The 15,906-nt window shown below is 38.7% G+C and overlaps 1 protein-coding gene across 8 annotated transcripts in view; it reads right to left on the bottom strand.

Moving 5' to 3' along the window:
* DIS3L2 (DIS3 like 3'-5' exoribonuclease 2) overlaps positions 1–15,906 on the bottom strand; it is a 356,130-nt gene that overhangs the window by 296,869 nt on the left and 43,355 nt on the right. For 6 of the 8 annotated variants that reach the window (XM_081261984.1, XM_081261982.1, XM_081261989.1 and 3 more), the window contains 3 exons: positions 8,244–8,392; positions 7,561–7,718; positions 56–109 (listed from right to left, as the gene is read on the bottom strand). In XM_081261984.1, the coding sequence (XP_081118110.1) occupies positions 56–109; positions 7,561–7,718; positions 8,244–8,295 (264 nt within the window). In that variant the 5' untranslated portion in view covers positions 8,296–8,392. Of the gene's footprint in view, positions 1–55; positions 110–7,560; positions 7,719–8,243; positions 8,393–8,475; positions 8,663–11,448; positions 11,515–15,906 lie in introns of those variants that run through there. The other 2 variants (XM_081261986.1, XM_081261988.1) reach the window with 2 other exon arrangements.

Below are 15,906 nucleotides of genomic sequence, written 5' to 3'. Positions count from 1 at the left end.
CACATCTAAAAAATTAAGTGTGACACCAAGCTTATTATAAAGTTACTGAACTTACCGGGGAAGGAATGAAGGCTTCATGAAACTTCTTTGGATTGATTCTCAGTACACCCTTTAAAATGAAAATAAAATCTGTGAAAATCTAACTACATGTATATTTTTATTTTTCTATATGTTATTCTCCAATAAAAAGTTGAACAATTTGTTCTAGAAAACAAGTTACATATATGAGACCCATTCATTAAATACATAAAACATGATTTATGTTGACATGCACAACACCAAAACCCATGGAAAACTGAAAACTCAAAGACTGACACTTCCTGAGAACAGGCAAAGGTGAGGAAATCAGCAGAGCGCAGCAAAGAGTGGGAAGGTGGCAATTGTTGGGATTTAGATGCCACCATATGTGCTAGTCTTCGAACTTACACCTTGACCTTAAGAATGAGGTTATCTGGGTTCATACCTCATTACAAAATAGTTTTTTTATTCTCCCCACTCTAGGAACTCTATACAATTGTTTGTTTCTGAAATAATTTTCAAAGTGATACAAGTTGATTTCATCCTGGATACTTCGCCTCAAAGAACTGGATGCATATGGTTTTCTGAGGCCCCTCTGTAGAGCTGAATGAGTCAATAATTCAAAATGGTCCATAACCAGCTCTTAATGCAAAAGGGAATGCTGGCTCCAAGAAACCAGGCCACCCAGTCAGCCTTCTACTTCATGTTATTCCAGCACCAAACCAGGATCTGCTTATATTTATGCACAGGGGTGCAGGTGGGGCCAATCCTTAACAGCAGTTCAGTGTTTTAGGCCTTTGCAGGAAGCTGTAAGGCTCCCCAGGTTCCAGCTGCATTTGCAGGCCACTGGAGCACACGGATAGAAGCAGTTATTTTCCTAACAGCCAGATTCAATGGATAACTTGAGAAAGTGTTTTAAACAAAATTTCCCACTAAAGTGAATGACTCAAAGAAACATAATTAACAAAATAAGTGAGGACATAAAATTAAGCAGAAAATAATTACTTTCTTTCACTGGTATACCACGTTTAAATTACAAATGTCCATGCCACAATATGCAATGTCATATCAAACAGACTACTACAAATGATCCTTCGGCCCCTAATTATTTATCAAGGACTAGGGTCAAGATCCTGAGTCAGATAATAACAGGGATGAGGGTGATAACTAATCTTGATCCTTGTTGTAAAGAAAAATGTACAAAATGTCAAAGTGAGGATTCAGTTTACTTTCAGCTGGAGGACAAGAAAAGCCTCCAGGAATGGCATCTAATCTGATCCCTGAAAGATGAGCAAAATCTGCAAGTAAATCAGAAGAGAAGGATACTAGCAAAAGTGGGTTAGAGACAAAGATGTTGTGTCCGCCAAGAACTAAAAAATAAATATTAAAAATTTTTTTCTCTCTCTCTCTCCTCTCTTACTCTCTCTTTAAAAAAATAAAAATTAAAAAAAAGTGGGTTACAGAGCCAACATTTACTCTTCCCCATCATGCTACAAATTCACTTCCGGTGAGAGAGAAGGGCAGGGAAATATGGCTGGCAAAGCTCCCTGAGGCCTCCCTTAAGGATGCTAAAGCAATTCACTTCTAGGACAGCTGTTTCCTCCTGGGGAAGAGGAAAAATAAAACTTACCTTTATCCTAAATATTCATCTACTCAATAATTCCTGATATCTAGTATGACAGGTGTCCAGTTGAGTGATACAAATACAGTGAAGAGTCACAGACAAACTCCACCCTCACAGAGCTCACAGGCTCAGCAAGGAAGGAGCCACCAAACAAAATCAAAGTCAATTCACTGAAATTACATTTTCTGACTCCAGGCATTTTTTTCTAGCCTGAGCATGTTGTTGTTGTTGTTGTTGTTGTTGTTGTTGTTGTTGTTTTTAATTCCTATTCTTTTATCACCCCTCCCAGTTCAGTGAATGGTTTGCACATGAAGAAATAAAGAAGTGAGAACGCCCCCTGCTTTAAATGTGCCTTTAATTACAGAGCACTCAGAGAGGCCAAGGCTGGGCTCAGGGGGAAGAGACATGTTGCTCAAGGCTGCATCTCAGCTCTATTAAAAGGAAAAGACATTAAAGAGACCTTAAAGATTTTACTCAAAATTCTCTGTCCCAGACTTTCATATGTATAAACATACAGGGAAGGATAGTTGTGTTTCAAAAAAATTTCCCACTAAAGTGAAATTTGTAAATTTGATTGGAGCACAACTCTTAAGAACTGTATCTCAGAAACAGAACCTCTGAGAGTTCAGATAATAATAATAAAGAGAAAGCTCCAACAGGGTCCCACAGCAGACCAGGGTGGTTCCTACAGCCTGCAGAGAAGCTAGCAGCACAGTTTGTCAAGAATGATCTGTCAGAATGAAAGGAAGAGAGAGTGGATGGGAAAAGGAAAGACAGTAGAATGAACTGGACATAACTTTCCTATGTTCATATATGAATACGCCACCAGTGAAACTCCACATCATGTACAACCACAAGAATGGGATCCTAGTTAGAGTAATTTATACTCCATGTATGTATAATGTCAAAATACACTCTACTGTCATGTATTTCTAAAAATAACACCCCCAGAGAAAAGATTTGTCAGCTGCAAAACATATCCAGCACATGCTGTTTAAGAGAGAAGTGTAATACTCTCATTCTCCTGTTTTCCCAACTATCCCTAACCCCATCCAGTCCCCCACTCTCATCTGCCTCCTAAACTCTCCTCTAGCCCTGGAATTTGACCAATAAGGATCCTGCATCTTTCATCTCTGCTCTCAATGCTCCTGCAGTTCCTGACTGGAAACCTAGCTGTCCCTTGATGTCATTACTTCCCTTGAGTGCTCTCAGGAATCAGGGGAAGACTATCTTTTCTTTGCTTCCCTGTATGTCTTAAAAATTATTTTTTCCTTCAATTCACTTTGAAAAAACCCCAGGTTCTTTGAAGTTCATATCATTAGCTCCTGCTACATTTCTTTGGTGCTACCATCTTCAAACTTTCCAGCCACAGCTCCAATTCACTAGTGTGTTGACTGGTAGCTCACTGCCTTTCCTTTCATCCCCACATTTTGGGGACTTTACATCCATATCAATGACTAGGCAACCTAGTCAATCATTCTAGGTACCTTCTCCATCCATCCCAGCCACACCCCAGCTACTTTCTCCCACATCCACCACCTATATTCTGTCATCACCATTAATTACACTACTTTCAAACACAAGCCAAAAATCACATTTTCTGATCACACTCTTCTGTCCTTCCAGCTCAATTACTGTAGAAACCCCACTTCACAATCCTTCAGTTTCACCAAGACCTCCAAGCCATAGTCTGACCACCTTTTCATTCACTATCTTCCCTTTCTTGGCTACCTAATTGACATGGCCTGCCATTATTCTTTACCCTCACAAACCCTAAGCTTTGGGTCCCCTCTTCCTCTTACACGCAACCAGTAAAGCCCTCCCCCAACTGACTCCAACTGTCTTCCTTATCCCTGCCTACCCAAGGAACTGAATGGCATTATAGAAAAATACTACACAACTGGGTTCATTTGTCTAACTTGGCACTCACAAACATGCTTTATCTGACTTATACAATGTTTGAGAACATCTTGAGGAATTTCACACATAAAAAATATGTAGTTCAGATTATCTTGAAAAACTATAAGATCCAGCAGCAGCTGTGGACAGCTATCTCCACATGACAGCAACCACCTGAGCTGAGTAACAGATGCTCTTCTGACAATAATAAAAGCAATCTCAAGTACCACCACTTCCATAGGTGTCCTCCAGGCCACATAATGTTTTGACAGCTTTATTTCTGTGAACTATTTAACCCTTACAACAACCAAGAGGTATAGACTATTATATTCTTTTTTGTGAATGAGAAAACTGAGGCACTGAGAGGGTGAGTCAACTGCCACTGTCGTACTACACTTAAGCCTGGGCAAGCTGGCTACAGAATCCCAGCACTCAACTACTGCAGGGCCCATGTGCTTGCCACCAGGGCCTCTTCACTCACCCATCTGCCCTCCTGCTCCCCACAGATCAGCACACATACTAACCCTCAATCTTCCTTGTCTTGGTTAATGACCACATCATCCTTGAGCCATTCTGGCTTCCACCCTTTGCCTCACTTTCCACATCTCATCGGTCAGAAGGTCATGTCAGCAATCACTCCCCATCTCCTTATTTCTCTCCCTCCTCACTGCCACCACCCTTGTTCAAGTATCCATATGATCTTGCTTCGATGGCTTCCTAAGTGGTTTCCCAGCTTCCACCCTAGTCTATAGCCAGAGAAACATTTTTAAGACATGAAACAGATCATGTTCTTCCTGCTTAATACCCTTCAATGACTTTGCATTGTCCTTTGAATAAAATCCAACTCCTCAGACCCTCCATGACTTGGCTGCTGTCGAACTCTCCAACTATTCCCATGTTGTAATTCCCTCTGTTCACTTATGTTCCAGCAGGCTTCCTTCTTGTTCCTCAAAACACCAACGCTACTTCCACTTGCTGACCTTTCTGCCTACATTCCTCTCCCTAAAGCTTAAAATGCCTGACTCCTTCTCACCCTTCAGATCTCAACGCTTCTCACAGAGGACTTCCCTATCCCCCTAAATAAAGTGGCTCCCCCCAATTATTCTCTCTCATCTTTCTTATTTCCCATTTAACAATTAACATAATCTGTAATTTCTTTTGCATTACTTTAGTTTCTTTCTGCCTATCTCCCCTATCTTGCTCACTGGTATACATGTGGTGTTTACTAGGTTGTCAAGAAACATTTCTTGTGTTAATTAATGTCTGTAGAGTTGACATTCACTACTGCCCCTGGTATTAATGTTATGAGTGCCAACCCTCCCTTCTGAATGACTGGGCATTCCACTGTAATGTCACCTTTATTCTTCTCATCCTTAATTTACACCAAAGTATTTTCCAGCCAAATTCATGTTTAACAAGGGGTCCTAGAAACTAGCCCATCCTGTCCTCTGTCTTCTTGGACTAGGATTTTTTTTTATTACTTTTATTTTATTTATATATTTTTATGTGGTGCTGGGGATCGAACCCAGTGCCTCACACATGCTAGGCAAGCGCTCTCAAACCCAGTGCCTCCACACATGCTAGGCAAGCTACCACTGAGCTACAGACCCAGCCCCCTGGACTAGGATTTTTTTCAGAGGCCAAATAACAATTCATACCAATATTACTCCAGGTGAAACTCCTGACATGGTGCCTCAGCCAAAGGACCCTCTGGGATCTAAAACAGCCAATTCTACCATCTTCCTCCTTATTTCTCCTTGGTCATCACCCAAAACTGAGGCCTCTTCTAGATTGTCTATCACTCTCATCTCTCCCAACATTTCCTATAACAACCTCCCAATATTGCACCTGTGGAGAACAAAATGACATGTGCTCTTTGATGTGAGAATCTATTAAAAAAAAAAAAAAAAAAAACCTTCAAAACTACGTGCACATGATCATGTGTTATTGCTGATTAGTTCCAAACACAGAAGAGAGATTTCTTTGGTCACTGTGGTCTCTTCTTCCCCACATAGGGCAAACCAATGAAATATCAAATTATTAGTCAAGGTATTGAAAATATATTATTTTAATCCTGTTTTAAAACCATAAAATCTCTTAGTGAAAGTTTATTTTCTCTGTTTTGGGAGAAAGAAAAGGAGGACATGATATACAAAAGTTAACAAATATTTCAAAGTATATCTAATACACTTAATTTTCTCCAACAGCATTAAAATATCCTTTCTTACCTAGTTTTTTACTTTACACAGCCAGACCTACACACGGAAAGTTTATATCCAAAAGCAGATGGACTCTATTTCTCTGCCTATGAAAATCTTATTTACAGTGTTATATATTTCACACGGTGACCTCATATCTGGAACCCATTCCTCTCCCCATCTGCAAAGAACAACTGTTCTCACATGTGGGGGGAGGCTCTGGCTGCAGAGTCTCATGATGTCACAGGCCAGGAGGAATCACTTACTAACTCCTGGGAATGAGAGTTGTTATATTGATCAGATTTTTGTTTTAAGATCAGCAAAAAGTCACTTCAAAAGCAAAAGTTAAAAGACAGCAAAAAGAAATACCATGGAAGAATATTGTTCTTACCCTGTCTCTCTATAGGTATAATTCTGCAACCAAAATTCTAAGCTATTTATCTCTCAAATTATAACAACTGAGTTTCCTTCTCACTTTTCTTCAAAAGATAATATCTTGACCTTTAGGCAGATAGTAAATATATATTTGACCTAAATTTTTACTAAGCATCAGCCAAGTGCCAGGCTCTGGGCTAACCTTTGGAGTAAGATATGACCCTGCTACCACTTGACCGCAGGTCATTATGGAAAGGTGATAAAAAAGGAGAGGTGGTGATAGTATCTATTATTTAGATGTATCTTCAGCTGCAAACACAAATACAGCAGCTGGGCTTTCAGAATGAGAGAAAATAGAATATGGTCAGTATTTTTAAGTGAACCATGTAGCATGTGGCCATATTTCTGTACTAATCCAAGAATTATAAAACAAACTTAATTCAAAGGATAGCTAACCCTCCCTTCTTCTCTAGCCTTGTTACCTGACACCTGCCTTATATTTCACCCCCAAGGAGACCTAAGCTGCCTTACTACACGTTGTTCCTCAAGTTCATGTTTTCATTAATGCAACTGCATCTCCACATCTCTGTCCCACACTTGCATCACTCATCCAATAGGCCCAAACTATCATCCTCAATACCTACCAAAGACATCACCTCCTAGAACAGACCTCTCCAGAACCCCAGTCCTATTCCCCCCAGTATCCTTCCCATACACCCTTGGTCACCCTTCTATCTCAGCACCTGCCATTTTATCCTCCAACCGTCAATTCACATGACTGCTTCCCTGTACTGGGCTGCAAACTCCAAGAACAAACCACAGTCATTTCAAAAGTAACCAAGCAATATGCTCCTAACCTTAACTGTTCCAGGTTCACAGGGAATGATTAATAATGTCTACTCCACCAAAACACTGGGCTAGCTTGTGAACACATTTTGTACAAACTCAAAAGCAATCAACAAATATTGTCTATTATTTTTCACTATTTTTTTTCCCAATCTTATCCATTTTTCTCAGACATTCAGCATCTTTGTGCTTCAGGCAAACCAACCTATTCAATGTTTGACATATCCAAACCCTACTTCCCAGTCTGCTTTAGTGCCTCACACTGGTACCTCCACTTGAAAAGCTCTCTTACTTACTCAAAACTTCTCTTCACTTACTCAAACTGCCCAGGGCCTGCCCATATCCCTTCCAATAAAGCATCCCTAGGCAACAACACTGGAAGTAAGGGCTCCCTCCTCTCAAATCTCAAGGCATTTTGCCTATCATTGTCTTGTGGTGCTTATCACTTCTAAATGCACTTCAGGTCTAAGAAGCAGTAAGCCCTGCACCAATTATATGCTCATCTCAAAGCATGCAGCACAAACAGGAAATAGCTGAATGAACAACAGATTGCTTTGGTTCCACATATTTAGGGAATAGCCTGCCAGTAGTTTTAAGCACCTGGATAAGTGTTCCTCTCTTCAAGCCTTCTGAAACCGCCTCCTTGGACATGTAGGTCTCAAATATGTTCCTTTTCTTCCCTCGAGTGGACTTGTTCTTCGACTTTTTGTCACCTGGCGAAGCACCAAAACCATGGGGACCAACCACAGAGGACACACCTAGAAACATGAGGCAGCAATCAGCTCTCTCCTCAAACATTTCTGTATTTTTAAAACTGGAGATATTATGCTTATTATTATCATCATTCTTATTATTTACAATGAACAACAAGAGAATGAAATTCTTTGATGATGAATTCAGTCACAAAGAGGAGAAAATGGGTAAGGAAACATGAAAAAATCATATACAGATGAGACCTGAACTTTAAATAAGCACAACATGCATGGAACAAAATATGAATAATTGGTTTAGTATGCCTTGCTGTTTATAGATACAAACTTTTAAAAATAGGAATAAAGATGATCACTTTTCTGGAGGAAATTAAACAGCTGTGCACAACATAATAATGAATTAAGACAACAAGAAACCACACCTAATTCTAGAATAAATAACATGGGAGAACAGTTAATAGTTCACCAAAAGAATTAGTCCCCTCATCCTAAGAGCTGCCCTCCACCTCCACACCCGCTCCACTCTATTTCAGGTTTCCTGTTGCCAGGGCAGACTCCATTTCCTTGTGCTACCTCTGGGGGTCCCCAGGGGCCGGAGGTTCAGTCTGTAGTCAGGATGGCTCATTACTGGTTCCAGGGACTCCTCTTCTCTCCAGATTCAGGGGAGCCACTACTGCTCAGCTTAAAGTTCTTCCTGTCTGAAGCAGCTCAGTTGTCACCAGCTGAAATCAAAGAGATCAATGAGTGGACACCAGTCAACCTGCAGCCTCCTCTGCCCACCCAGAAATTTAGTACTCTGGTATACTTGGATGGCAAAGGCAATATGGTGTCCTCTTGGGTCCTGGTGTCACATTTTCCTGAGCAGTCCATCAAGCACACCATCTGTGCTGAGTACACAAGTCTGCTCCTTTGGAACACTTCAATTAAAAATTTCCACAAATGGCTCAGTGGTAGAGCACTTGTTTAGCACGTGTGAAGCACTGGGTTCGATCCTCAGCACCACATAAAAATAAATAAACAAAATAAAGGTATTGTGTCCAACTACAATTAAAAAAAACAATATTAGAAAAAAAAATCTCCACAAATGGGGCAAATAAGGTAGAAAATGAGGAACTCTGCAGTACTAGTCAGGTTATGAAATGCACAAAAATAGGAGGAAATGTGGTTTGAAAGATGATAAAAAGATTCAGAATCTAAAAACTATAATGGGATAGGTAATAAAAAGGCTCAAGATGTGGCATTTACTAAGTTTAACCTAGTTGAAATATATCTCTTCCAATAAAGAATCCCTAAGCAAAGCTAACTGGACATAAGGGATCCCTGCTCTCCAATCTCAGAGCACTTTATCCATCACTGTCTTATGGTGCTAATCATCTCTAAATACACTTATTTTATTTATTAAATAAGTTAATTCCTTAGAATTCATCCATAAAATCTAATTCATTGCCACAATTTGATACCCAAAATTATGAAGGGAACCCTAGATGGTTCACAAGCTTTCAAAAATGGCAATAATTATAATTAGAAGTCTATTCCCCTATTCTTATCTGTCATCACCTCAAACCAGGTGTCTAATCAGAAGCTCAAGCAGCCACATCTAAGGGATATAAGAGCAGCTACCTGGGTCAGCAGGCTGGAAGGTGCAGCCTTACGGCTGGTCCCTGGCATTCCACTAAGATAATGAACACTCCACCACTTCTACTTTCTAGTCTCTGCTAGAAAAGAGATCAAGTCTATATTTGCAAACTTCCAAAATCTTGGAAGCAGCATATTTTCCCATGAAATAGATCAAGATGTTACTGTGAAGACTAGCTACCACTTCCTTCAAATTGTCCCTACACACATCCTTCACCAAAATGATATAATTTTTCATTCAGTTAAACTTAATACTAACTCTAAAGAAACAACAACAAAGATTAACAGACACTTAGTGATAATGAAATGATTGAGAAATAAAGTTACCCAACTTTAAGGACAGTGTGAAAGAGATGGCCTTCCAGGCACAGCAAGGGGTCCAGACTGACCAAGTGTTAATCCAGAAGGCCTCACTCCCTTGTTAACTCAACAAATTCTTTTGCAAAGCACTGTACAAGGCAGAATGGAGGGGTAAAAGGTCATCAGTTTGGTGGTTGGGACTTTCTTCCCATTATTTTCTGTCCTTTCTTTTTAGTTTTATTGGTGCTTTATAATTTTATATAGATAGATAGATAGATAGATAGACAGAGAGTGTGTGAGTGTGTGTGAGATTGTTATACATTTGCATATGCACATGATATAATAATATAATTTGGTCAATTTTATTCCATAGCATTTCCCCTTTCTTATTCCTCTTCCCTTTCCCTGGCTCCTTTCTCTAAATTACTAGTCTCCCTTCCATGTTCATGAAATCCACCTCACCTTTTTTTTTTTTCTCTCTCTTTCTTTCCTCAAGATTTCACATATAAGAAAAAAAAACCCTAACTTTCTGAGTTTGGCGTATTTCATTTAACATAATGTTCTCAATTCCATCATTCTAAACGGAGAAAAATTAAAGGCATTCCCTCTAAAACCTGGAACAAGACAGGGTTGTCCTCTTTCACCACTTCTATTCAACATAGTTCTTGAACACTGGCCAGAGCAATTAGACAGATGAAAGAAATCAAAGGGATATGTATAGGAAAAGAAGAACTTAAATTAGCACTATTTGCTGATGATATGATTCTATACCTAGAAGACTCAAAAAGCTCCACCAGAAAACTTCTAGAACTAGTAAATGAATTCAGCAAAGTAGCAGGATATAAAATCAACACCCATAAATCAAAGGCATTTCTTTATATCAGTGACAAAGCCTCTGAGAAGGAAATGAGGAAAACTACCCCATTCACAATAACCTATTTTGTATTTTATTTAGAGACAGGTCTCATTGAGTTGCTTAGCATCTCACTTTTGCTGAGTCTGGCTTTGAATTCTCAATCCTCCTGACTCAAGCCACCCAAGCCACTGGGATTACAGACATGCAACACCACACCTGGCTCTTTTGAGCTTTTTAAAGAATGGCTACTTTAACTGAAAAACTGCCATTTTTATTCTCATAGGTCATTTTCTCAGGTTTTAGAATTCTATACTGTGGATTATTTTCTCTCAGTGCTTTGAAGTTATCATTCCATTGTCTTATAGCCTTCACTGTTTCTAATGAGATGTCAGTCATTAGTCTAATTGTTAATTCTCTCAAAGTACACTGTTTCCTCTCCCCTAGCAGCATTATACATTTTTCTCTTTATCTTTGGTTGTCTGCAGACTTACCACAGTATACAAGTATGAGTTGCTTTTTCTCCCATGTGGTGGTGATAGGCTTCTTGAATGTGTTGCTTGATAATTTTTATCAGTTCAGGAAACTTTTCAGTCATTCTCTTTTCAAATATTACTTCTACCCATTATCCCTCATCCCTGTCAGGACTCGATTACACACTTTTGATCTCCTCAATATATCTGTGTCCCTCAATCTCCTCAATCTTCTCCATCTTTTTTCTCTGAATCTTATCAATTCCCTAATTTTCCTTTCAGCTCTATCTCATCTTCTGTTAAACCATCCATTAACTTCCTATTTCAGTTCATTTCTTTTTTTTTTCAAGTTCTCTTCTGAAAATGCTGAACCTTGTCTTTTATCTCTTTGAACAAGTACAGCTATATTTACGTCTGAAAACTCCATTTTCAACAGCCCCTATAGATCTCCTATCTTCTGTTGCTTCTACTTGATCATGTTTTGCCTGAATTTTTTTAAATTATGAGATGAATATACCTGCATGATTTCTGCAGTAACAATTTGAGGCCTCATGTAATGTTGTTATCTTCTAGATAGGATTTGCATTTGCTTCTGCAAAGCACCTGAGACAAAGACAATAAACTATAAACATATTTAAAGTGGAGCTACAGTCATTGTAATTTAGTTCTATCTACATCAGATTCAGCCCTGCTTCAAGGTGTGGCCCTTCAGTGTCCTAATTCCAAATCAGAGTCACCAGAACCACACATATCCCACATTCGCAGGGCCTGAGTTCTACTCCCTTCCCTTCTAACCCTAAGAGGTTATCAAATGCACTGCTCAGTTTTTCAAATGATCTTCCAAAAATCAGCAAATATCCACTAGAGAGAAACAGCTCCAAATACTAGTCTTATTTCCCTAAGCTTTTATTTTCTCCTAGATATTTACCCTCTTATTGCTTCTCAAATACCTTCAAGTAGTTTAGTAGGTGAGAGGGAACTCACTTTTCTATTTGTTGTCTGAAAGAAGATTTATTGCCAACTATTTTCTATCCCCTAACCTTGGGGAGAAGTAGCAACCTCACTCTTCACTTTCATGCTCAAATGTATTAACCCAACTTCTTCCAAATAGACTCACTTTTATCCCTGACAAAACTTTTCCATAACTTTCCTCTCTTTCCTTCCTGTATCATATTTACAACCTAAAATCCTCAATTCTGTGTAAACCTATCTACTCTAAAACGTTACTAACACACCTATTGTTCTCTCCATAGTTGCCCTTCCAGCAATGTACAACCACCGGGTGTGGTGACGCACGCCTATAGTCCCAGTGGCTTGGGAGGCTGAGGCAGGAGGATCAAGAGTTCAAAGCCAGCCTCAGCAAAATCGAGGCACTAAGCAACTCAGACCCATCTCTAAATAAAGTACAAAATAAGGCTGGGGATGTGGCTCAACAGCTAAGTGACCTTGAATTCAATCCCTAGAACACCTCCCACAAAAAAAAAAAAAAAAAAAAAAAAAAAAAAAAAAAACTAAGAGCCTGGCCTTGCTCCCCTTCTGCCCACTTTAAGCCACCAGCTACCACTCCATTGCTCTTATTCCCCTCCCTGAGAAAGTTTTAAAATGTGGTCTAGACTCACCACCTCTATTTCCTCTATTACATCCTCTTTACTCTCCTTTGGAATATAACTTTTGCATTCATCTCTACAACAAAATTTCGTTTTTGGTATTGCTAGTGAAGAAGAGGCTCATTACTAAAAACTGGCATGCTCAGACTACAAACTTCTCCCTTTTGTTCTCCAGTATACCTCAGTCTCCTGGCTCTTCTAACTTTCTCTTAAATTCTCAGATTTCCTGCTGATTCCTCTTCTTTCACGTGTTTACCTCTTAGGTTTCTACCATTTGCAAGGTCTATTCTTAAGACTCATTTCACTTCTCTGCTAAATAGTTAAATCTTCACCTCTAGCCCTATTGTCCAAAGGTTCTCTTTAACTTTCTAACTTCCTGCTGAGTAATACTGGCCAGCAATTTGAATGAAACATGTTTCTAATTCAATTTATGATTCTCCTCAAACTATACTGTCCACCTATGTACTGTATCCAGATTAATGACATCATTATCATCCTTAGATAGCAAACAGTAGACTAATCTTACCTCTTTCCTCCATTAATAATCTATGACCGAATTCTGTCTATTCTCTTTTCAGAATATTCCTAAACAGATTCCTTCCTTTACAACTTGATTAGCACTGTCAGAATTCAGCTTGTTGCAACAGTACAGCATAGAGATAACAAAAGTTTTTTAACAGGTCTCTCAGCCATTAATCTCATCTTCAACCCATGTTTCACCTAAAACATAGAAGATATTTAAGAATTGCCTTTCAAAAAACGCTTCAAATTACTGCAACTACGTAATCTAATGTACATTTTTATTCTCATCTTTTACTAAAACTTTTTTCAATATTGTACTAGGTAAATTCCTGATGAAAACCTTAGGCTGGGAGAGCCCATGTTTGGCTTCAAAGCCTGAAAATGACTTTAAAATTGAGTTCCAAATATAAACTTTGGCAAAAACAACAGAAACAACTACCTGTAGGTTCTGAAGAGTAAACAAATGAAAGACAGACTTTTGGGAGAAGAAAACTGGAGAAGTGACTGATACTAGGATGAGTGAGTTTCTAGCATTTGTGTTTTTGTTTTAGGAAGGGAGAGGAGTACATGTTTTGCCCCAATACTGACTCCCATCATACAAGTGATACAGGGCAGGCAGCTAAAACATCCATAGAAATTCCAAGGTTGCCTGGCCAGAAGAAGGGGAAACAGCCTGATCAACCACAGATGGTTGCCAGTGGCAATCGAGAACAGGAGAATGCTGAAGAAAAGAATGCTCTAATTTCTATGAACATTGTACAAATCTCAGACTGACCCTTAACTCTTTTGGTGTATAAGACAGACTCAGTGCAGCATCATAATGGCTTAAAATTGTAACTGAGAGTTCAGCCTTCTTTTATAGAGGACTAAACTTACAGTCTGAACTTAAAAGAGGGTCTGAAACCAATGGCTAGTAAAATAAAAAACATCAGGGACCGGAGTTGTGGCTCAGTGGTAGAGCACTTCCTAGCATGTATGAGGCACTGGGTTCACTCCCTGGCACCACATTGAAAAAACAAAACGAAAGAAAGAAAAACTAACAAAATAAAGGTTTTACGTCAAAAAAAAAAAAAAAAGAATCAAGATTCCTCAAAAGAATCTAATAGAATTCAAAGTCTACTACACAGGAGACTCACTTGAGTCCAGAAGTTTGAAGTCAGCTTAAGCAACACAGCAAAGCCCTCCAAAAAGTAAAATAATAATAATAAAATAAAATAAGACAGATACAATCCAAAATAATTTGACATACAAAAAAGAACCTGAAAATGTAACCCATTCTAAAGGGAAAAATCAACACATCTCAACCTTCCCAATCTCAAAATGACTGCCATTAGAATTATCAGAGAAACACTTTAAATCAGCTATGGTAACTATGCTCCCTGAGGTGAAAGACAAAAAACTTGAAATGACTGAAAAGAAATCTCAAAGAAATAAAAATTTACTTTAAAATGAGAATTTTGAAGCTAATAAATGCATTATCTGAAATTAAAGAGGCGGTGGGTGAGCTGGGGTTATAGCTCAGTGGTAAAGCATTTGCCTAACATGTGAGGCACTGGGTTCAATTCTCAGTATCACATATAAATAAATAAAAAATAAATATCCACTGACATCTAAAAAACAGAGTGAGAGAGAAATCTTTATATCTAAGTAGAAATAAAAGAATAAAATGTCAGTGAGCCTGAACGTTACCAACAGAAACTATTCAACCTGAAAAACAGAGAAAAAGGATTGAACAAAAAGATGGACTGAGCATTATGGACCTGTAGGACAATATGAAAAGGTCAAACACAAAGATAACTGGAGTTCCAAACATAAGAAGTATATACGTCGCCCAAAATTAATAAAATAATAACTGAAAACATCCCAGATTTGGTTAAATTCATAGACATACAGATTCAAGAAGCTGAGTGAAACCAAAAAAGGAAAACTTCAAAGAAAACTATCCAGAAACTTCATAATCAAACTACTGAAAACCAAACATACAACGAAACTCTAAAGCAGCCAAAGGAAAATGACATCCTCCATAAAGAGAAAACTGGATTCTATATCCAACAAAAATATCCTTTAGGAACAATGGCAAACCAGAAACATCTTCAAATAAAAAAGAAAATCTACCACCAGCAGAAATGACTATAAGAAACACCAAAAGGAGCTCTTTAAGCTAAATGGAAACACAACAGGAGCAAAAAGTGGGTCTTCAGGAATGAATGTTAAGCATTTGGTATTATTTAATGCATATAAATTATACCTCAATAAAACAGTTTAAGATTTCAAGGAAAATTTTCTGTCAACCACAGATGGCTGCCAGTGGCAATCGAGAACAGGAAAATGCTGAAGAAAAGAATGTTCTATTTTTACCCCGTATACAGATTGCTGTATCACATCAGTTACACTTCCATTGATTTACATATTGCCATTCTAGTGTCTGATGTATGATATATCAAAGTACATAAATGCATCCTACTGTTATGTATAACCAATTAAAACAAATTAAAAATAAAATTTAAAAAAAAAGAATGTTCTAATTTCTATGAACAGTAAAATTGACAATCACGAGACGGGGAAGGAAGCGGTACAGTCCCATCCCCCACAAGGGACACTCCACTAAGGCAATCAGCGGCCACCATCTTGGAGAGCTGAAGTGTCCACCGCCACTCTCCGACAGATTGCAACAACAAAACAGGTGTGTGTCATGCAGCTCAGCCCCCATACATAGGGGGATTTCGCATAAAATCTCTCCTAGACTTTCAGGGGAAGGGAGTATCACAGTGAGCCTGCATAAAGACTAAAGGAGAACTAGAGGCACCTGACCTTCAACCCCCCCCTCCCATCAGCAGCCAAAACAA

The sequence above is a fragment of the Spermophilus citellus genome, assembly GCF_964194105.1.
Source record: "Spermophilus citellus genome assembly, chromosome: 11".
In the NCBI taxonomy this organism is placed as follows: Eukaryota; Metazoa; Chordata; class Mammalia; order Rodentia; family Sciuridae; genus Spermophilus; species Spermophilus citellus.
This window is presented reverse-complemented; position numbering and strand designations above follow the sequence as displayed.